This window comes from Salmo trutta, chromosome 8, assembly GCF_901001165.1.
Source record: "Salmo trutta chromosome 8, fSalTru1.1, whole genome shotgun sequence".
In the NCBI taxonomy this organism is placed as follows: domain Eukaryota; kingdom Metazoa; phylum Chordata; class Actinopteri; order Salmoniformes; family Salmonidae; genus Salmo; species Salmo trutta.
The window spans coordinates 28,421,643-28,446,478 of record NC_042964.1 but is presented as its reverse complement, the minus strand read 5'-3'; the positions used below and the strand labels follow the sequence as shown (position 1 = coordinate 28,446,478).

At 43.1% G+C, this 24,836-nt stretch overlaps 1 protein-coding gene across 1 annotated transcript in view; it reads left to right on the top strand.

Annotated features, from left to right (window-relative positions):
* Window positions 1-24,836, top strand: part of LOC115198634 (ankyrin repeat and BTB/POZ domain-containing protein BTBD11-A) — a 210,690-nt gene that overhangs the window by 139,914 nt on the left and 45,940 nt on the right. The window contains exons 6-8 of the mRNA XM_029760716.1: window positions 189-278; window positions 11,335-11,428; window positions 18,795-18,930. Of these exons, the coding sequence (XP_029616576.1) occupies window positions 189-278; window positions 11,335-11,428; window positions 18,795-18,930 (320 nt within the window). The remainder of the gene's footprint in view (window positions 1-188; window positions 279-11,334; window positions 11,429-18,794; window positions 18,931-24,836) is intronic.

The window sequence follows — 24,836 nt, the reverse complement described above, 5'->3', positions numbered from 1 at the left end:
AAAAGCTTTAATATATGGCAGTAGTTATTTAGGTCGCTAGGGTTTCCGACCTTGTGATGAAGAAGTACAGTGTCCACACTTTAGGAATACTGACATCCCTGAAATTGGGACCATATGCTCATGTAAGAGTCACCTCTGCAAGTGACTGTGAATCTGTCGCCATTTTTCTCTCCATCTCTCCCCTCTAGGGGATGACACCACTCATGTATGCCTGTGTGCGAGGAGACGAGGCCATGGTTAAGATGCTGCTGGACACTGGGGCCGACATCAACAGTGAGGTCAGTGCTGCTGTGCACACAGTGTTAAATAAATAGTTGGGATATCGTTGGGATAGTGTGGAGAGAAGCAGACAACCCCTGTCTTGTGTTTATCAACGTTCCTTGTTTCCTTTTTCTTGCATTCTTTTACCTGCATTTGACATGCGTGTGTAGTGTTGGTAGCATGTTACATTAACCTCTATGGGCAAGCGTCCCACCTACTCAACAGCCAGTGGAATCCCATGGCGCGATTTTGAAATACCTTAGAAATGCTATTACTTCAATTTCTCAAACATATGACTATTTTACACCATTTTAAAGACAAGACTCTCGTTAATCTAACCACACTGTCCGATTTCAAAAAGGCATTACAACGAAAGCAAAACATTAGATTATGTCAGCAGAGTACCCAGCCAGAAATAATCAGACACCCATTTTTCAAGCTAGTATATAATGTCACAAAAACCAAAATCACAGCTAAATGCAGCACTAACCTTTGATCTTCATCAGATGACACTCCTAGGACATTGTTATACAATACATGCATGTTTTGTTCAATCAAGTTCATATTTATATCAAAACCAGCTTTTTACATTAGCATGTGACGTTCAGAACATGCATTCCCACCCAAAACTTCCGGTGAATTTACTAAATTACTCACCATAAACGTTGACAAAATACATAACAATTATTTTAAGAATTATAAATACAGAACTCCTTTATGCAATCGCTATGTCAGATTTTAAAATAGCTTTTTGGCGAAAGCACATTTTGCAATATTCTGAGTACATAGCTCAGCCATCACGGCTAGCTATTTTGACACCCGCCAACTTCGGGGCTCACTAAACTCAGAATTACTATTAGAAAAATTGTATTACCTTTGCTGATCTTTGTCAGAATGCACTCCCAGGACTGCTACTTCCACAAGAAATGTTGTTTTTGTTCCAAATAATCCATAGTTATGTCCAAATACCTCCGTTTTGTTCGTGCGTTCAGGTCACTATCCAAAGGATAACGCATTTCGAGACAAAAAAATTCTAAATGTTCCTTTACCGTACTTAGAAGATAGAAGCATGTCAAACACTGTTAAAAATATATTTTGATGGTATTTTTCTCGTAAAATAGCGATAATATTCCAACCGACAATAGCGTTTTCATTCAAAGAGAAAAAGAAAAAACAGCATGGTCACGGCGGGACCGCGCATCTCCAATCTCTTTGTCACTAGGCAGACCACTGACAAACTGTGCTAGTATACTCTGCCCAGAGACAGGAGACGCCTCAATCCGCTTTCTGAAAGCTTTAGAGAGCTAATGGAAGCCTTAGAAAGTGCAACGTAACCCCAGAGATACTGTAGTATTGAAAGGGACTAGAAAGAAGAACTACAAATTATCAGACAGGCCACTTCCTGCTTGGAATTTTCTCAGGTTTTTGCCTGCCATATGAGTTCTGTTATACTATCCGAAGGGTGACGCGTGAGCGCGTTTCGTGACAAAAAATGTCAAAATATTCCATTACTGTACTTCGAAGCATGTCAAACGCTGTTTAAAATCAATTTTTATGCTATTTTTCTCGTAAAATAGCAATAATATTCCAACCGGGCGACGTTGTATTCATTCAAAGGCTGAAAGAAAAAAATTGAGAATTCTCGTGAACGTGCCTCTCAGTCTCACTGTTCCCAGGCTGACCAGTAACAAATTCTCCTGCTGTTCTTCGCCCAGAGACGACAGACACCCCATTACACTTTCTGGCGCCTTCTGAGAGCCAATGGAAGACTTAGAAAATGTCACGTTACAGCATAGATGCTGTATTTTCGATAGAGATGCAACAGAAGGACAACAAATTGTCAGACAGGGCACTTCCTGTATGGAATCTTCTCAGGTTTTGGCCTGCCATATGAGTTCTGTTATACTCAGACACCATTCAAACAGTTTTAGAAACGTTAGAGTGTTTTCTATCCAAATCTACTAATTATATGCATATTTTAGTTTCTGGGCAGGAGTAGTAACCAGATTAAATCGGGTACGTTTTTTATCCGGCCGTGAAAATACTGCCCCCTAGCCCAAACAGGTCAACTCAAAAAGCGTTGAGGCCTCGATGCCATCTTGTTCGGGGCTAACTGCCCATTATGCCAAACCTATGCACACCAAGTTTCGTCTTCGAAGTCTTTTCCATTTAGGAGAAATGGCCATGTCGTGATTGATGTTTTGTACATTTGCAATATGATTCCATTCGCCAACTGCTGGAATTTACCGGGACAGCGGAAAAATGACCAGAATTTGAAAATGTTATAAAACGGAAACCAAATGTCCGAGAGACTTCGTTTGATGACTTCCCGGAGGATCTGGCCCTGGTGCACGACCCGCCGCCGTTACTACATCTAGTAAGGACCGTACATTTGCAATATGGAGTTTCTCATCAATCATACAGCAAATGCAAAAATGTGCCCTTTATGTATGTAATGTTTTGTGTGCTGGGTGCTGTCCTCAGATAATTGGATGGTATGCTTTTGCCGTAAAGCCTTTTTGAAATCTGACATAGCGGCTGGATTAACAAGAAGTTAAGCTTTATTTTGATGTATAACATATTTTCAAGAATGTTAAATATTTGAATTGAGTTTTTTTTTAATTTCACGCTCTGCAATTTCACTTGATGTTGGCCAGGTGGGACGCTACCATCCCAGGTACCTAGGAGAATTAAGCATCTCCAATCCAAAATTAAATCTAGAATCGGCATCCTATTTCACAAAACAAAGCCTTCTTCACTCATGCTTCCAAACATACCCTCGTAAAAAGACTATCCTACCCATCCTTGACTTCGGTGATGCCATTTACAAATTAACCTCCAACACTCTACTCAGCAAACTAGATGTAATCTATCACAGTGCCATCCGTTTTGTCACCAAAGCCCCATATACTACCCACCACCGTGACCTGTATGCTCTTGTTGGCTGGCCCTCACTACATATTCGTCTGCAAACTCACTGGCTCCAGGGCATCTATAAGTCTTTGCTAGGTAAAGCCCCGCCTTATCTCAACTCACTGGTCACCATAGCAACACCCACCCGTAGCACACACTCCAGCAGGTACATTTCACTGGTCATCCCCAAAGCCAACACTTCCTTTGGCCGCCTTTCCTTCCAGTTCTCTGCTGCCAATGACAGGAACGAATAACAAAAATCAATGAAGCTGGAGTCTTATATCTCCCTCTCTAACTTTAAGCATTAGCTGTCAGAGCAGCTTACCGATCACTGTACCTGTACACAGCCAATCTGTATATAGAACACCCAACTACCTCATTCCCATATTATTACTTACACTTTTGCTCTACATACACCCCAGTATCTCTACTTGCCCATCAGCATCTGCACATCTTTCACTCAAGTGTTAATGCTAAACTATAATTACTTCACCTCTATGGCCTATTTATTGCCTACCTCCCTACTCTTCTACATTTGCACACACTGTACATATATTTTAATATACACTGCTCAAAAAAATAAAGGGAACACTAAAATTACACATCCTAGATCTGAATGAATGAAATAATCTTATTAAATACTTTTTTCTTTACATACTTGAATGTGCTGACAACAATATCACACAAAAATAATCAATGGAACTCCAATTTATCAACCCATGGAGGTCTGGATTTGGAGTCACACTCAAAATTAAAGTGGAAAACCACAGTACAGGCTGATCCAACTTTGATGTAATGTCCTTAAAACAAGTCAAAATGAGGCTGAGCAGTGTGTGTGGCCTCCATGTGCCTGTATGACCTCCCTACAACGCCTGGGCATGCTCCTGATGAGGTGGCGGATGGTCTCCTGAGGGATCTCCTCCCAGACCTGGACTAAAGCATCCGCCAACTCCTGGACAGTCTGTGGTGCAACGTGGCGTTTGTGGATGCAGCGAGACATGATGTCCCAGATGTGCTCAATTGGATTCAGGTCTGGGGAACGGGCTGGCCAGTCCATAGCATCAATGCCTTCCTCTTGCAGGAACTGCTGACACACTCCAGCCACATGAGGTCTAGCATTGTCTTGCATTAGGAGGAACCCAGGGCCAACCGCACCAGCATATGGTCTCACAAGGGATCTGAGGATCTCATCTCGGTACCTAATGGCAGTCAGGCTACCTCTGGCGAGCACATGGAGGGCTGTGCGACCCCCCCAAAGAAATGCCACCCCACACCATGACTGACCCACCGCCAAACCGGTCATGCTGGAGGAAGTTGCAGGCAACAGAACGTTCTCCATGGCGTCTCCAGACTCTGTCACGTGTGAACCTGCTTTCATCTGTGAAGAGCACAGGGCGCCAGTGACGAATTTGCCAATCTTGGTGTTCTCTGGCAAATGCCAAACGTCCTGCACGGTGTTGGGCTGTGAGCACAACCCCCACCTGTGGACGTTGGGCCCTCGTACCACCCTCATGGGGTCTGTTTCTGACCGTTTGAGCAGACACATGCACATTTGTGGCCTGCTGGAGGTCATTTTGCAGGGCTCTGGCAGTGCTCCTACTGCTCCTCCTTGCACAAAGGCGGAGGTAGCGGTCCTGCTGCTGGGTTGTTGCTCTCCTACGGCCTCCTCCACGTCTCCTGATGTACTGGCCTGTCTCCTGGTAGCGCTTCCATGCTCTGGACACTACGCTGACAGACACAGCAAACCTTCTTGCCACAGCTCGCATTGATGTGCCATCCTGGATGAGCTGCACTACCTGTAGACTCCGTCTCATGCTACCACTAGAGTGAAAGCACCGCCAGCATTCAAAAGTGACCAACTCATCAGCCAGGAAGCATAGGAACTGAGAAGTGGTCTGTGGTTACCACCTGCAGAACCACTCCTTTATTGGGGGTGTCTTGCTAATTGCCTATAATTTCAACCTGTTGTTTATTCCATTTGCACAACAGCATGTGAAATGTATTGTCAATCAGTGTTGCTTCCTAAGTGGACAGTTTGATTTCACAGAAGTGTGATTGACTTGGAGTTACATTGTGTTGTTTAAGTGTTCCCTTTATTTTTTTGAGCAGTATATTTTTCTGTTATGTTATTGACTGTACGTTTGTTTGTGTAACTCTGTTGCTTTTTCTGCACTGCTTTGCTTCATCTTGGCCAGGCTGCAGTTGTAAATGAGAACTTGTTCTCAACTGGCCTACCTGGTAAAATAAAGGTGAAAAAAATATATATTTTAAATGACAGGTGCTTGGAGGCACCTAAAGGACTATCAGACCATGAGAAATAAGAATCTCTGGTCTGATTGCCCAGCGTCATGTCTGGAGGTAACCTGGCACCATCCCTACAGTGAATCATGGTGGTGGCAGCATCATGCTGTGGGGATGTTTTTCAGCGGCAGGGACTAGGAGACTAGTCAGGAAAGATGAACGGAGCAAAGTACAGAGAGATCCTTGATGAAAACCTGCTCCAGAGCGCTCAGGACCCTGTGGCGAAGGTTCACCTTACAACAGGAAAACGACCCTAGGCACACAACCATGACAACGCAGGAGTGGCTCCACAGGACAAGTCTCAATGTGCTTAAATGTCCCAGTCAGAGCCCGGACTTGAACATCTGTGGAGAGACCTGAAAATAGCTGTGCAGTGACGCTCCCCATCCAACCAGACAGAGCTTGAGAGGATCTGCAGAGAAGAATGGGAGAAACTCCCTAAATACAGGTGTGCCAAGCTTGTAGCGTCATAACCAAGAAGACTCAAGGCTGTAATTGCTGCCAAAGGTGCTTCAACAAAGTACTGAGTAAGGAGTCTGAATGTTTATGTAAATGTTATTTAATTTTTTTGAATGTGCAAAAATGTCTAAACCTGTTTTTGCTTTGTCATTATGGGGTATTGTGTGTAGATTGTTACTTTACTTTTTCCTCATCAATGTGGAAAAAGTCAAGGGGTCTGAATACTTTCTGAATCCACTGTATATACACAGCAAATTGTCCAGTGTTACCCACACTGTAAAAATATTTTTACAGTAACTTACTGGTTACTTTAAATTCCAAAGACACTTTACTTTAAAGAAGTGCTTTTTTACAGTAACTCACTGTTTAACCAAAGTTTCTTTGGAATTTACAGTAAATACTGTAATTATTTTTTTTAACACTGGATTCCAATAATAAATACATTACACTTTGCAAGCCAGCATAATGTGACTTGCAGGCCTGATGTGGACTGTAAAACCATAAATTTCAGGTCACTGTATTAGGGTAAAACTAGGCCATCAAAAAAACAAAATAAGGCCTCATGAAGAACGTGTTGTATTGTATTAAATAATTTGAAAGATGCACAATGCAGAAATTGTTCCACCATTTCCTGATTGCTAAATTCTAATATTTTGCCTAATTTCAGTTTATGTGACAAAACAAGCAATTATAGTGAAGAGAATCATTGTACCATCTAAACCGCTGTGAAATATATTTTACATAATCAAAAAATGTACATTTTCAGCTGTTTGAAGCTGGTGTACAAAAACAAAAGTAAAAGACAAAAAAATGAAACTTAAGAACAGGAAGCATAGAAATAAGGCACATAGAACAAATCTACCGCTTCTTAGACTTGCTTTCAATAAGAATGACAGATCTATAACACACATTTCTAAGTGAATTTGGTCAGGCAGGCCCAAAAAGGCAAGGCCCTCTAGGAAATATCTAAATTAGTCTTTACATTAAGGTAAAAAAGAACCAGTTAGTGATTTTGATGCTAAATATATAATACATCACAACTGTAGAGGAATTTTTTGAAATTCAGCACCCCTGGTATATAGGGGGTGTATCAGTCTGTGTGAGCATTTGTCTGTTAGTGTTTGCCTGAATGTACTTCACACCCTTGTTTAATTCCATAACAAACGTTAGGTATGTAAGACACACCTAATATGCAGTTACACCACTCATTCCATTGTTCTCTACATATAGTATTAAATCAGCACTGACAGTGTTACATACGGGTCCAGTGTCTATATGGGTCCACACTTTTCAGTGTTAAATTAACACACCGCTTAAAAACCTCAAGGATCCTACCCATTTTTTTCAATTTTCGCCTAAAATGACATACCCAAATCTAACTGCCTGTATCTCATTACCTGAAGCAAGGATATGCATATGCTTGATACCATGTGAACACTGAAGTTTGTGGAAATGTGAAATGAATGTAGGAAAATATAACACAATCAACCTGGTAAAAGATAATACAAAGAAAAACCAACCGTTTAAAAAAATATATAAAATCTTTGAAATGGAGGAGGAATGCCTGATCCAAAATTTAGATTTTGCCCACTAGATGGCAGTGTATGTGCAAAGTTTTAGACTGATCCAATGAACCATTGCATTTATTTTCAAAATGTTGTATCAAGACTGCCCAAATGTGCCTAGTTGGTTTATAAATAACTTTAAGTTCAAAGCTGCGCACTCTCCTCAAACAATAGCATGGTATTCTTTCATTGTAATAGCTACTGTAAATTGGACAGTACAGTTCGATTAACAAGAATTTAAGATTTCTGCCAATATCAGATATATCTAAGTCCTGGAAAATGTTCTTGTTACTTACGACCTCATGCTAGTCGCATTAGCTTACGTTAGCTCAACCATCCCGTGGGGGACCCACCGATCCTGTAGAAGTTAACCTCTTGACGGTTGCCTAGGATAGGGGGCGCTACCACGATTTTTGAAAAAAATTTGTGCCCATTTTAGATGGCCTTCTACTCAAACTCAGAAGCTAGGATATGCATATAATTAATACTTGTGGATAGAAAACACCCTAAAGTTTCTAAAACTGTTTGAATGGTGTCTGTGAGTATAACAGAACTCATATGGCAGTCAAAACCCCGAGACCGATCGTAACAGGATGTGGAATTCTGAATTGCGGACTCAACTTCATCACTTTGCCTATAAATCACACCGTGAGCAATGGTTCATTGAGCACTTCCTATTGCTGCCACTAGATGTCCCCAGTCTTTACAAAGTGGTTTGAGTCTCCTACTGTGAAAACTGACAGAATGAGAGGCTGTGGAAAGTGGTCACATGAGGAGGGCCATCACCATTATGACGCCGGCGCCCCTGGCTACCCTCCCCTTTCGAAACGTTTAGAAAGACAATGCAATCGTCCCCCTTGAATCTTATTGGAGCTCTGGTTGAAAAAGGCCCTAAAGATTTATGTTATACAACGTTTGACATGTTTGAACGAACCTAAATTTAAAAAAAATGCATTTTATTGAAAGAGGAGTCCCGCGGCCGACGGAACTTTTGGAGCAGCCTTCAGAACGCGCCAACAAGAACAAGCTATTGGGACGTAAAGGATTAACTTTTTCGAACGAAAATACATTTGTTGTGGACCTGGGATTCCTGGAAGTGCTTTCTGATGAAGATAATCAAAGGTAAGGGATTATTGACAATAGTATACAAGAGTAGATTTGATATGCGATTGTTCCAAGATGGCGCTGACCTGGTACGGTAGCCTATCGCATCCCCTTTTATCGCAAAGTGTGATTACCCAGTAAAGTTATTTTTAAATCTGGCATTACAGGTGCTTTCAAGAGATATTCATCTATAAATCTTAGAATGACAATATTACATTTTTAAAATGTTTTCAAATAGTAATTTAGTAAATTGTAGCGCTGTTTCACCAGATGCATTTGAGGGAAAATAGTTAGTCAACGTCACGCGCCGATCTAAAATGCTGTTTTTATATATAAATATGAACTTTATCGAACAAAAGAATGCATGTATTGTGTAACATGATGTTAGTGCTGCATTTAGCTGTTTTTTGGTAATTTGTGATGCATGTGGTTGGTCGGAAAATGGCTATGTGGCTACTTTTACGATATACTCCTCTAACATAATGTAATGTTTTGCTTTTGCTGTAAAGCCTTTTTGAAATCGGACAACGTGGTTCGATTCAGGAGACGTGTATCTATAAAAAGATATAACATAGTCCTATATTTGAAAAAATATATATATTACATTTCGTTATGCTAATGGCGATAGGATTTTTCGCTGGATGTGCGGGACAGAGCCCGCCCAGAGGTTAATTTAACTAGACACGTCAGTTAAGAGCAAATTCTTATTTACAATGACCAAAAAGCCAAAAAGCAAAAGGCCTCCTGCGGGGAAGGCGGCTGTGATTTAAAAAAAAAAAGAATCACTACAAGAGACAACACTACATAAAGAGAGACCTAAGACAACATTGCATGGCAGTAACATATGACAACACAGCACGGTAGCAACACAACATGACAACAACATGGCAGCAGCACAACATGGTAGCAGCACAAAACATGGTATAAACTTCATTGGGCACAGACAACAGCACAAAGGGCAAGATGGTAGAGACAACAATACATCACATGAAGCGGCCGCAACTGTCAGTAGGAGAGTCCATGATTGAGTCTTTGAATGAAGAGATTGAGATAAAACTGTCCAGTTTGAGTGTTTTTTGCAGCTTGTTCCAGTCGCTAGCTGCGAACTGAAAAGAGGAGCGACCCAAGGATATGTGTGCTTTGGGTACCTTTAACAGAATGTGACTGGCAGAACGGGTGTCGTATGTGGTAGATGAGTGCTGCAGTATTTGTATTTTTGTATTTATTATGGTGTTATGGTATTGTAATTTTTTAAATTGTATAAACTGCCTTCATTTTGCTGGACCCCAGGAAGAGTAGTAGTAAAATGAAGGCAGTTTATACAATTAAAAAATGTACAATACATTCACAGATTTCACAACACACTGTGTGTGCCCTAAGGCACCTACTCCATCACTACCACATATCTACAGTACTAAATCCATGTGTATGTATAGTGCATATGTTATCGTGTGTGTGTGTGTGCGTGTGTGTGTATGCATGTGCCTGTACAAATGTTTGTGTTGCTTCACAGTCCCCGCTGTTTTTTCATCAGTTTTTTTATATCAAATTTTACTGCTTGCATCAGTTACTTTATGTGGAATAGAGTTCCATGTAGTCATGGCTCTCTGTAGTACTGTCTGCCTCACATAGTCTGTTCTGGACTTGGGGACTGTGAAGAGACCTCTTGTGGCATGTCTTGTGGCGTATGCATGGGTGTCCGAGCTGTGTGCCAGTAGTTCTGACAGACAGCTCGGTGCATTCAACATGTCATTACCTCTCATAAATAAAGTAGTGATGAAGTCATCTCAACTTGCTCAATTTCCACATTATTTATTACAAGATTTAGGGTTTAGGGTTTAGTGAGTGTCTTGTTCCAAATACAATGCTTTTAGATATAGAAATATTTAGAGCTAATTTATTCCTTGTCACCCACTCTGAAACTAACTGCAGCTCATTGTTGAGTGTAGCAGTCATTTCAGTCACTGTAGAGGCTGAGATAGGGGTGGAGTGAGGGCTAAGAGGGTTTTATAAATAAGCATCAACCAGTGGGTCTTGCGCCAGGTATACAGAGATGACCAGTTTACAGAGCAGTACAGAGTGCAGTTATTTGTCTTATAAGGAGCATTGGTGGCAAATCTGATGGCCGAATGGTAAAGAACATCTAGCCGCTCGAGAGCACCCTTACCTGCCGATCTATAAATTACGTCTCCGTAATCTAGCATGGGTAGGCTGGTCAACTGAATCAGGGTTAGTTTGGCAGCTGGGGTCAAAGAGGAGTGATTACGATAGAGGAAACCAAGTCTAGATTTAATCTTAGCCTGCAGCTTTGATTTGTGCTGAGAGAAGGACAGTATACTGTCTTGCTATACTCCCAAGTACTTGTATGACATGCCTACCTCAAGCTCTAAACCATCAGAGGTTGTAATCACACTTACCAAACCACATGACCTTTGTTTTGGAGGTGTTCTGGCTAAAAGCCAGTTCTTGTTTGTAGTACACCAGAGGAAATGTTTACTAAAATCAGGCATCTTGACAACAAACTAAATCTCAGCTGAAAAACCACAACTCAAAAGTGATAGCTTGAATAAAATTATGGCTAGAATCATGGGTATTATAGTTCTGATGAATACCAGCGTGAGGAGGTCATTTTAGAGAGGCATTTGGGCATGTGCTTTGCTGAACTTGTCAGTAATGTGTTTCTTTCACTCACTCCCCTCTCCCGTCCTCCTGGCATCCCTTCCTCCCTCAGTTGCTTCTGGATAGCCGAGACAGCATGGAGGGGGCCCTGCAAGATGGAGCAGATAACTACACTGAGACCCCACTTCAGCTGGCCTCTGCTGCAGGTACTTGTTGACAAAACAGGAATACTCCATTGACAATGTGTGCAGATATATTTTTATTGAACCTTTATTTTGACAGGGAAGTTATACTTTTAAAAATATGTGTGTGTGTGTATGTATGTATGTATGTATGTATGTATGTATGTATATGTGTGTGTATATATATATATATATATATATATATGTGTATGAATTTTCTAAAAAACAGTATTTGCTTTGTCATTATGGGGTATTGTGTGTAGAGGGGGGAAAAACAATTTAATCCATTTTAGAGTAAGGCCCATAACGTAACAATAAGGCCCATAACGTACCCATAACGTAACAAAATGTAGAAAAAGTCAAGGGGTCTGAATACTTTGTGTGTATATATACAGTACCAGTCAAAACGTTGGACACACTGTCACGGTTATCCTTGGTAGCAGGAAAGGGGCAGAGTCAAGTGCAGGAGACTGAGGTCCGGTAACACAGATGTTTATTAAACACTGTTTGAATAAGGTAGCCGCAAGGAAGGATGCGCACAACACCCGACAGGAGAACAGCTCCAAAAATGAAAACACACGGGGCGCAGCCCGGCAATACAGATGTCTGATCAAAAGTACGCTGTGTCTAAAAGGCAGCGCAAAATACCAACAGCCCTCATACATGACATGAAAATAATCCCGCACGAATTCCCGAACAAAAAGGACAAACTAAATACCCCCACACTAATGACAAACCAGGAACAGCTGCGGACCTAGACAGACAAAACCAAAACACACAGAAACATAGATCGGTGGCAGCTAGTAGGCTGGCGAGGACGACCGCCGAGCACCGCCAGACCGGGGAGGGGCGCCACCTTCTGTGGATACTGTGACAGTACCCCCCCCGACGCGCGGCTCCCGCAGAGCGCCGACGGCGGCCTCGGGGACGACCCGGAGGGCGAGGTGCAAGTCGATCCGGATGGAGGCGGTGGAATTCCTGTAGCAGGGCTGGATGCAGAATGTCCCCCACCGGGACCCAGCACCTCTCCTCCGGGCCGTACCCCTCCCAGTCCACGAGGTACTGCAGGCCCCCTACCCGACGTCGGGAGTCCAGGATGGCCCGGACTGTGTACGCCGGGGCCCCCCCGATGTCCAGGGACCTCCCGCACCTCAGCGTCCTGCAGCGGACCAGCTACCACCGGCCTGAAGAGAGACATATGAAACGAGGGGTTAATACGGTAATATGAAGGAAGTTGTAACCTATAACACACCTCGTTTATTCTCCTCAGGACTTTGAACGGCCCCACAAATCGCTGACCCAGCTTCCGGCAGGGCAGGCGGAGGGTCAGGTTCCGGGTCGAGAGCCAGACTCTGTCCCCCGGGTTAAACACGGGGGCCTCACTGCGGCGGCGGTCAGCGCTCTCCTTGTGCCTTCCTACCGCTCGCTTCAGGCACTCCTGGACAACACTCCAGGTCTCTTTCGAGTGCTGTACACATTCCTCCACCGCAGGAGCCTCCATCTGGCTCTGATGCCATGGCACCAGGACCGGCTGGTACCCTAACACAACCTGGAAAGGTGACAGGTTAGTAGAGGAGTGGCGCAGAGAGTTCTGTACCATCTCGGCCCATGGCGTGAACCTCGCCATCTCCGCTGGCCGGTCCTGGCAATAGGACCGCAGAAACCTGCCCACATCCTGGTTAATGCATTCCACCTGCCCATTACTCTCTGGGTGAAAACCTGAGGTCAGGCTGACCGAGACCCCCAGCCTCTCCATAAACGACCTCCACACCCTGGACGTGAACTGGGGACCCCGATCAGATACGATGTCCTCGGGCACCCCGTAGTGCCGGAAGCCCTCTGCCTCCACGAAATCTGAGGGTTGTGAGTGGCTAGCCAGGGGATTACCAGTACCACCGGAAACGCCGGGGAGTTAATGATACGCTCCTCATGGCCCCCCGCTTCACCATGACCAGTGGCACTGTGACTTCCCCCACTTGGCCGGACCCTAGCGGTCGACTATCTAGGGCGTGCACGGGGAAGGGGTGGTCTAGCTGAACCAGGGGAATCCCTAACTTCTTGGCTACCCCACGGTCCATAAAACTCCCAACTGCACCTGAATCGACTAGTGCCTTATACTGGAAGTGAGGGGAAAACTCGGGAAAACAAACTGAGGTGTACATGTGGTCGACAGGGGGCTCTGGGTGTGGCTGGTGCTGACTCACCTGGGGGGTCGATGTAGTGCTCTGCCTGCCATCCGAACTCCCGGGTGGACCTCTCAAGCACCAGTCCGCAGTGTGTCCTCTACGCCCACAGTGGGTGCAGGAGAGGCCCCCCCTCCGGTCCTCCTCGAAGCAGCCCCTCCTATCTCCATGGGCAGTGGAGCAGGAGGGCTGGGAGGTGGAACAAACAGGCCCGACTGGAACGTCCCCGGGCAGCCAGCAGGTTGTCCAGCCTGATGGACAGATCTATCAGCTGGTCTAGGGCGGTGGTGTTGTCCCGACAAGCCAGCTCCCGCTGGACATCCTCTCGGAGACTACATCTGTAGTGATCAATCAGGGCCCGCTCATTCCACCCCGATCCTGCGGCGAGAGTCCGGAATTCCAAGGCAAAGTCTTGAGCACTCCTCGTCTCCTGTCTCAGGTGAAATAATTGCTCACCCGCCTCCTTGCCCTCCGGGGGATGATCAAATACCGCCCAGAAGCGGAGGGCGAACTCCGGGTAGTCGCCCCTAGCCGAGTCTGGGCCATCCCAGACTGCGTTGGCCCATTCCAGGGCTCTACCCGTGAGACACGAGACGAGGACGCTCACCCTCTCTTCATCAGAGGGAGAGGGGCAGACGGTCGCCAGGTACAGTTCTAACTGGAGTAAAAACCCCTTGCACCCTGCGGCCATCCCATCGAACTCCCTGGAAGGCGTAATCCTGATCCCAGTTGAGCTTGCTTCAGTGGGGGCCGGTAGGGGCGCAGGATGGGGAACCGGGGCTGATGTGGCTGGGGAAGCACCTCTCTCCCAGCTCTCCACCCGGGCTAGCACCTGATCCATCGCCGAGCCCAGGCGGTGGAGGAGGCTGGCGTGTTGCGACACCTGTTCAGCCATGGACGGCGCTTCTGCTCCAGCTGACTCCATCTGTAGTGGTGCGGGATTCTGTAACGGTTATCCTTGGTAGCAGGAAAGGGGCAGAGTCAAGTGCAGGAGACTGAGGTCCGGTAACACAGATGTTTATTAAAGTAATGATGGACTGTCGTTTCTATTTGCTTATTTGAGCTGTTCTTGCCATAATATGGACTTGGTCTTTCACCAAATAGGGATGTCTTCTACCTTGTCACAACACAACTGATTGGTTCAAATGCCTTAAGAAGGAAATAAATTCCACAAATGAACATTAAACAAGGCACACCTATTAATTTAAATGCATTCCAGGTGACTACCTCAATAAGCTGGATGAGAGAATGCCAAGAGTGTACAAAGCTTTCATCAAGGCAAAGGGTGGCAACTTTGAAGAATCTCAAATATGAAATATATTTTGATTTGTTTAGCACTTTTTTGGTTACTACATGATTCCAAGCGTTATTTCATAGTTTTGATGTATTCACTATCATTTTACAATGTAGAAAATAGTAAAAATAAAGAAAAACCCTTGGTACTGTATATACAGTGCATTCAGGAAGAATTCAGACACCTTGACTTCACCCACATTTTGTAAACTTACAGCCTTTTTCTAAAATGGATGAAATAGTTTTTTTCCCTCATCAATCTAGACACAAAACCAGATAATGAGAAAGCAAAAACAGGTTTTTAGAAATGTTTGCAAATGTATTTAAAATAATAAACTGAAACATCATTTTTGACTGGCACTGTACATAAATCTATACAATTGAAGTCGGACGTTTATGTACACTTAGGTTGGAGTCATTAAAACTTGTTTTTCAACCACTCCACAAATTTCTTGTTATCAAACTATAGTTTTGGCAATTCGGTTAGGACATCTACTTGTGCATCACACAATTCATTTTCCAACAATTGTTTACAGACAGATTATTTCATTTATAACTCACTGTATGACAATTCCAGTGGCTCAGAAGTCTACATACACTAAGTTGACTGTGCCTTTAAACAACTTGGAAAATTCCAGAAAATTATGTCTTGGCTTTAGAAGTTTCTGATAGGCTAATTGACATAATTTGAGTCAATTGGAGGGGTACCTGTCGAAGTATTTCAAGGCCTACCTTCAAACTCAGTGCCTCTGCTTGACATCATGGGGAAATCAAAAGAAATCAGCCAAGACCTCAGAAAAAATATTGTAGACCCCCACAAGTCTGGTTCATCCTTGGGAGCAATTTTGAAATGCCTGAAGGTACCACGTTCATCTGTATAAACAATAGTACTCAAGTATAAACACCATGGGACCATGCAGCAGTCGTTACAGCTCAGGAAGGAGACGTGTTCTGTCTCCTAGAGATTAACATACTTTGGTTCCGAAAAGTTCAAATCAATCCCAGAACAACAGCAAAGGAACTTGTGAAAATGCCGGAGAAAACAGGTACAAAAGTATCTATATCCACAGTAAAACGAGTCCTATATCACCATAACCTGAAAGGCCGCTCAGCAAGGAAGAAGCCACTGCTCCAAAACCTCCATAAAAATGCTAGACTACGGTTTGCAACTGCACATGGGGACAAAGATTGTACTTCTTGGAGAAATGTCATCTGGTCTGATGAAACAAAAATAGAACTGTTTGGCCATAATGACCATCATTATGTTTGGAGGGAAAAGGGGGAGGCTTGCAAGCCAAAGACACCATCCCAACCTTGAAGCACAGGGGTGACAGCATCATGTTGTGGGGGTGCTTTGCTGCAGGAGGGACTGGTGCACTTCACAAAATAGATGGCATCATGAGGTAGGAAAATTATGTGGATATATTGAAGCAACATCTCAAGACATCAGTCAGGAAGTTAAAGCTTGTGGGTCTTCCAAATGGACAATGACCCCAAGCATACTTCAAAAGTTGTGTCAAAATGGCTTAAGGACAACAAAGTAAAGGTATTGGATTGGCCATAACAAAGCCCTGACCTCAAACCTATAGAAAATTTGTGGGCATAACTGAAAAAGCGTGTGCAAGCAAAGAGGCCTACAAACCTGACTCAGTTACACCAGCTCTGTCAGGAGGAATGGGCCAAAATTAACCTAACGTATAGTGGGAAGCTTGTGGAAGGCTACGCAAAACGTTTGACCCAAGTTAAACAATTTAAAGGCAATGCTACCAAATACTAATTGAGTGTATGTAAACGTTTGACCCACTGGGAATGTGATGAAAAAAATAAAAGCTGAAATAAATCATTCTCTCTACTACTATTCTGACATTTCACATTCTTAAAATAAAGTGATGATCCTAACTGACCTAAGACAGGGAATTTCTATTAGGATTAAATGTCAGGAATTGTGAAAAACTGAGTTTAAATGTATTTGGCAAGGTGTATGTAAACTTCCGACTTCAACTGTATATACACACATCACGAACATACATGCATGCCGGACTCCAACTTTGCTCGTCGTAATATATCTTATTTCCATTCTTTTACTTTTAATAGTGTGTGTATTGTTAGATATTACTGCACTGTTACAGTGAGGGGAAAAAAGTAGTTGATCCCATGCTGATTTTGTATATTTGCCCACTGACAAAGAAATGATCAGTCAATAATTTTAATAGTAAGTTTATTTGAACAGTGAGAGACAGAATAACAACAACAAAATCCAGAAAAACGCATGTCAAAAATGTTATAAATTGATTTGCATTTTAATGAGGGAAATAAGTATTTGACCCCCTCTCAATCAGAAAGATTTCTGGCTCCCAGGTGTCTTTTATACAGGTAACGAGCTGAAATTAGGAGCACACTCTTAAAGGGAGTGCTCCTAATCTCAGTTTGTTACCTGTATAAAAGACAAATGTCCACAGAAGCAATCAATCAGATTCCAAACTCTCCACCATGGCCAAGACCAAAGAGCTCTCCAAGGATGTCAGGGACAAGATTGTAGACCTACACAAGGCTGGAATGGGCTACAAGACCATCGCCAAGCAGCTTGGTGAAAAGGTGAAAACAGTTGGTGCGATTATTCGCAAATTGAAGAAACACAAATGAACTGTCAATCTCCCTCGGCCTGGTGTTCCATGCAAGATCTCACCTCGTGGAGTTGCAATGATCATGAGAACGGCGAGGAATCAGCCCAGAACTACACGGGAGGATCTTGTCAATGATCTCAAGGCAGCTGGGACCATAGTCACCAAGAAAACAATTGGTAACACACTACGCCGTGAATGACTGAAATCCTGCAGCGCCCGCAAGGTCCTGCTTCTCAAGAAAGCACATATACATGCCCGGCTGAAGTTTGCCAATGAACATCTGAATGATTCAGAGGACAACTGGGTGAAAGTGTTCTTTGGCATCAACTCAACTCGCCGTGTTTGGAGGAATGCTGCCTATGACCCCAAGAACACCATCCCCACCATCAAATATGGAGGTGGAAACATTATGCTATGCGGGCGTTTTTCAGCTAAGGGGACAGGACAACTTAACCGCATCAAAGGGACGATGGACGGGGCCGTGTACAATCAAATCTTGGGTGAGAACCTCCTTCCCTCAGCCAGGGCATTGAAAATGGGTCGTGGATGGGTATTCCAGCATGACAATGACCCAAAACACACAGCCAAGGCAACAATGGAGTGGCTCAAGAAGAAGCACATTAAGGTCCTGGAGTGGCCTAGCCAGTCTCCAGACCTTAATCCCATAGAAAATCTGTGGAGGGAGCTGAAGGTTCGAGTTGCCAAATGTCAGCCTCGAAACCTTAATGACTTGGAGAAGATCTGCAAAGAGGAGTGGGACAAAATCCCTCCTGAGATGTGTGCAAACCTGGTGGCCAACTACAAGAAACGTCTGACCTCTGTGATTGCCAACAAGGATTTTGCCACCAAGTACTAAGTCATGTTTTGCCACCATGTACTAAGTCATGTTTTGTTATAAATTAATTTATAACATTTTTGACATGCATTTTTTTGGATTTTTTTGTTGTTATTCTGTCTCTCACTGTTCAAATAAACCTACCATTAAAATGATAGACTGATCATTTATTTGTCAGTGGGCAAACGTACAAAATCAGCAGGGGATCAAATACTTTTTTCCCTCACTGTAGCTAGGAACACAAGTATTTCGCTACACCCACAATAACGTCTGCTAAATATTTGTAAGTGAACAATACAATTTAATTTTGTATTGATTTAGTTAATGTAAAACGTTTGGGGTAAGCAGTCATTGCAGATGGCAAAACATATGTTGGTAAGCTTATACACATAATCATTCTTTTTTTGAACATGAGTTTGTTCATTTGAGTTCATAACATTGCTTTTTCTCCTCAGGGAACTTTGAGCTGGTCAGTCTATTGTTGGAGAGAGGGGCAGATCCCATGACTGGGACCATGTACAGAAATGGCATCTCATCTGCCCAACTGGGGGACATGAACTCATATAGCCTGGCAGCATCACATGGGCACAGGTAACACACACTCATGCCAGTGGAGGCTCCTCAGAGAAGGAAGGGGAGAATCATCCGACCCAGTGAATTACATATATATTTTTTTTAATATTGAATTTTTTTTTTTAAAAGTGAGCATTTTTAGATAAAACTAAATATATTAACGTCACCAAATAACTGATTGAAACATTTGTTTTTGCAATGAAGGTCTACAGTAGCCTCAACAGCATCCTCTAAGGTAGCACCACGGTGTAGCTGGAGGACAGATATTTTCTGTCCTCCTCTGGGTACATTAACTTCAATATAAAACCTAGGAGGCTCATGGTTCTCACCCCGTTCCGTAGACTTACTCAGTAATTATGACTTCCGGAGGACTTCCTCCAACCTATCAGAGCTTTTACAGTATGAACTAACATCTTGTCCATCCAATCAAAGGATCAGAGAATGAATCTAGTAGTGAACACATAAGCTACAGCTAGCTAGCACTACAGTGCATAAAGTGTTGTGAGTAGTTGACTCAAAGAGAGAGAAAGACAATAGTTTCTTCAAAAATGAAAGAGAAGCAGCGAGTATATTTAGTAATTTTTTTCTCGTTAATGTACCTTTTACTTAGGTAATGCAGCCAATTTGTGACCCGACTCAGGAAACTAGGTGTATGTCACAAGTCACGACCTCACAGGAGAGCCGTTTGAACTGATATTTTTTAAATTAAAATGCTACACTACAGGACGGTTTTGCTTGCACAGACTGGAATATGTCCCCGGGATTCATCCAATGGCATTGAGGAATACAACACCTCAGTCATCGGCTTCATCAATAAGTGCATCGATGACATCGTCCGCACAGTGACTGTACGTACATATCCCAACCAGAAGCCATGGATTACAGGCAACATCCGCATCGAGCTAAAGGCTAGAGCTGCCGCTTTTAAGGAGCGGGAGACTAATCCGAACGCTTATAAGAAATCCCGCTATGCCCTCAGACGAACCATCAAACAAGCAAAGCGTCAATACAGAATTAAGATTGAATCCTACTACACCAGCACATTGGCTGTGGCAGGGCTTGAAAACTATTATGGACTACAAAGGGAAACCCAGACGCAAGCTGCCCAGTGACGCGAGCCTACCAGACAAGCTAAATGCCTTTTATGCTCGCTTCGAGGCAAGCAACACTGAAGCATGCACGAGAGCACCAGCTGTTCTGGATGACTGTGTGACAATGCTCTCGGTAGCCGATGTGAACAAAACCTTGAAACTGGTCAACATTCACAAAGCCACTGGGCCAGACGGATTACCAGGACGTCTACTCAAAGCCTGCGTGGACCAACTGTCAAGTGTCTTCACTGATATTTTCAACCTCTCCTTGACCGAGTCTGCAATACCTACATGTTTCAAGCAGACCACCATATTCCCTGTGCCCATGGAAGCCAAGGTAACCTGCCTAAATGATTACCGCCCCGTGGCACTCATGTCGGTAGCCATGAAGTGCTTTGAAAGGCTGGTCAGAGCTCACATCAACAGCATCCTCCCGGACACCCTAGACCCACTCCAATTCGCATACCGCCCCAACAGATCCACAGATGACGCCATCTCAATCGCACTCCACACCGCCCTTTCTTACCTGGACAAAAGGAACACCTATGTGAGAATTCTGTTCAGCTCAGCGTTCAACACCATAGTGCCCACGAAGCTCATCACTATGCTAAGGACTCTGGGACTAAACACCTCCCTCTGCAACTGGATCCTGGACTTCCTGACAGGCTGCCCCAGGTGGTAAGAGTAGGCAACAATACGTCTGCCATGCTGATCCTTAACATTGGGGCCCCTCAGCGGTGTGTACTTAGTCCGCTCCTGTATTCCCTGTTCACCCATGACTGCGTGGCCAAACACGTCTCCAAAACCATCATTAACTTCACTAGGGTAGGGGGCAGTATTTCCAGGGCCAGATGAAAACCTGATGGGGACCCTTTTGAGATAGGATCCCGTTAACGGGATTGCTTGACAAGATAGCATGGCGCGAAATTCAAAACAGCAACAATCTAATAATTTCAATTTCTCAAATATACGACTATTTTACACCATTTTAAAGATGCACTTCTCCTTGATGTAACCACGCTGTCCGATTTCAAAAAGGCTTTACAGCGAAAGCAAAACATTAGATTATGTTAGGAGAGTACATAGACAAAAATAATCACACAGCCATTTTCCAAGCAAGCATATATGTCAATAAAACCCAAAACACAGCTAAATGAAGCACTAACCTTTGATGATCGTCATCAGATGACACTCCTAGGACATTATGTTATACAATACATGTATGTTTTGTTCGATAAAGTTCATATTTATATCCAAAAACCACATTTTACATTGGCGCTTGACGTTCAGAAAATGTTTAGCCTCCTGAACTACCGGTGAATGAGCACAATGAGCACACATATAACAGAGATACTCATCATAAACCTTGACAAAATACATAACAATTATTTTAAGAATTATAAATAGACTACTCCTGGATGCAAACGCTGTTTCAGATTTTAAAATAGCTTTACAGAGAAAGCACCTTTTTCAATATTCTGAGTACATAGCTCAGCCATCACGGCTAGCTATTCAGACATCCGCCAAGTTCGGGGCAACATAAACTCAGAATTAGTATTAGCAATATTGTATTATCTTTGCTGATCTTTGTCAGAATGCACTCCCAGGACTGCTACTTCCACAAGAAATCTTGTTTTTGTTCCAAATAATCCATATTTATGTCCAAATACCTCCGTTTTGTTCGTGCGTTCAGAGCACTATCCAAAGGAATAACGCGCGAGCGCGGAACCAGATACAAAGTCAAAATGTTCCATTACCGTACTTAGAAGCATGTCAAACGCTGTTTAAAATCAATCTTTATGATATTTTTCTCGTAGAAAAGCGATAATATTCCAACCGGAGAATAGCGTATTCATTTCAGAAGAAAAATAAGGAAATGTGCGCATTTCCAATCCCTTTGTCCTCCAGCAGTCAACTCAGGAACTGAGCTCCTATATTCTGCCCGGTTACTGGATACGTATGAAACAACTTTCGGAGGGCTTTTGACAGCCAATGGAAGCCTTAGGAAGTGCAACGTGACCCCTAAGTATTTGTAGTTTCTCTAGGGATTCAAAAGTAGAACTACAGTTCTCAGACCTTGCACTTCCTGGTTGAAATGTTCTCAGGTTTTTGCCTGCCATATGAGTTCTGTTATACTCACAGACACCATTCAAACAGTTTTAGAAACTTCAGAGTGTTTTCTTTCCAAATCTACTAATAATATGCATATTCACATTTCTGGGAAAGAGTAGTAACCAGTTTAAATTGGGTACGTTTTTCATCCGGCCGTGAAAATACTGCCCCCTAGCCCCAAGAGGATTTATTAAATAGTGTGTCCCGTGGGTGGGACGGTAGCGTCCCACATGCCCAAGAGAGGTTAAGATGGTGAGGAAAGCACTTTTAAAGAATACCCAGGCATCCTCTACTGACGAGATGAGGTCAATATCCTTCCAGGATACCTGGGCCAGGTCGATTAGCTTGCTGAAGAGTTTTAGGGAGCATTTGACAATGATGAGGGGTGGTTGTTTTACCGCAGACCCATTATGGATGCAGACAATGAGGCAGTGATCGCTGAGATCTTGGTTGAAGACAGCAGAGGTGTATTTGGTGGGCAAGTTGGTTAGGATGATATCTATGAGGGTGCCCGTGTTTACGGATTTGGGGTTGTACCTGGTAGGTTAATTGATCATTTGTGAGAGTGAGTGCATCAAGCTTAGATTTTAGGATGGATGTGTTATTAAACCTCTTACATCTAGACCTTCCGCTAGCGGAACACCTGCTCCAATATCCAATGATGGGCGTGGCGCGAAATACAAACTCCTCTAAAATCTGAAAACTTCCATTTTTCAAACATATGACTATTTTATACGATTTTAAAGACAAGACTCTCCTTTATCTAACCACACTGTCCGATTTCAAAAAGGCTTTACAGCGAAAGCAAAACATTAGATTATGTCAGCAGAGTACCCAGCCAGAAATAATCAGACACCCATTTTTCAAGCTAGCATATAATGTCACAAAAAACAAAACCACAGCTAAATGCAGTACTAACCTTTGATGATCTTCATCAGATGACAACCCTAGGACATTATGTTATACAATGCATGCATGTTTTGTTCAATCAAGTTCATATTTATATCAAAAAACAGCTTTTTCACATTAGCATGTGACTTTCAGAACTAGCATACCCACCGAAAACTTCCGGTGAATTTACTAAATTACTCACGATAAACGTTCACAAAAAACATAACAATTATTTTAAGAATTATAGATACAGAACTTCTTTATGCAATCGCCATGACCGATTTTAAAATAGCTTTTCGGTGAAAGCACATTTTGCAATATTCTGACTAGATAGCCCAGCCATCACGGGATAGCCTATTTAGACACCCACCAAGTTTAGCCCTGACCAAAGTCAGATTTACTATAAGAAAAATGTTATTACCTTTGCTGTCTTCGTCAGAATGCACTCCCTGGACTTCTACTTCAATAACAAATGTTGGTTTGGTTCAAAATAATCCATAGTTATATCCAAATAGCGGCGTTTTATTTGTGCGTTCAAGACACTATCCGAATGGTAAAGAAGGGTTACGAGCACGACGCATTTCGTGACAAAAAAATTCTAAATATTCCATTACCGTACTTCGAAGCATGTCAACCGCTGTTTAACCGCTGCTAATTTTCTCGTAAAAAAAGCGATAATATTCCGACTGGGAGTCGTTGTATCCGTTCAAAGACGAAAGAATAAAAACATGGGGTCGTCTCGTGCACGAGCCTGAGTCCCATTGTCCGCTGATAGACCACTTAGCAAATGCGCTAATGCTTTTCAGCCAGGGCCTGGAATTACGTTTTTCCCGGGTTCTGAGAGCCTATGGGAGCTGTAGGAAGTGTCACGTCATGCCAGAGATCCCCTGTTTTGGTTAGAGATGATCAAGGAGGGCAAGAAATGGTCAGAGAGGGCGCTTCCTGTTTGGAATCTTCTCAGGTTTTGGCCTGCCAAATCAGTTCTGTTATACTCACAGACACCATTCAAACAGTTTTAGAAACGTTGGAGTGTTTTCTATCCAAAGCTAATAGCTAATAGTTTCTCGGCAGGAGTAATAATCAGATTAAATCGGGTACGTTTTTTATCCGGCCGTGAAAATACTGCCCCCTAATCATAAGAGGTTTTAAGCATGTCCCAGTTTAGGTCACCTAGCAGCACGAACTCTGAAGATAGATGGGGGGCAATGAATTCACATATGGTGTCCAGGGCACAGCTGGGGGCAGAGGGTGGTCTATAGCAAGCGGCAACGGTGAGTGACTTGTTTCTGGAAAGGTGGATTTTTAGAAGTAGAAGCTCGAATTGTTTGGGCACAGACCTGGATAGTATGACAGAACTCTGCAGCCTATCTCTGCAGTAGATTGCAACTCCGCCCCCTTTGGCAGTTCTATCTTGTCGGAAAATGTTATAGTTAGGGATGGAAATTTCAGGGGTTTTGGTGGTCTTCCTAAGCCAGGATTCAGACACTGTTAGAACATCCGGGTTGGCAGAGTGTGCTAAGTCAATAATGAACACCTTGTGAAACAGCTGTGAAAAACAATCTGGCAATATTTAAGATTTTAATACATAAACTGATATTTTTTGGTACTGTTGTGTCATTATTTAAATTTTCAGATTTTTTGTACACTCACATGACAGTCATAGACTAAAATACTGAATTCTGGTGTGTGGAATATAGAGGAGGTGGTTGTTGTGTGTGTGGGAGGTTATGCCGGTCACTGCTGCTCTCTTTCTTCTGAGTGTTTGCAGTGCTAGTGTTTTTAGTTAATCTGTGTATCTCACATATTATGTGCCCAGTAGATAAAGCAAGA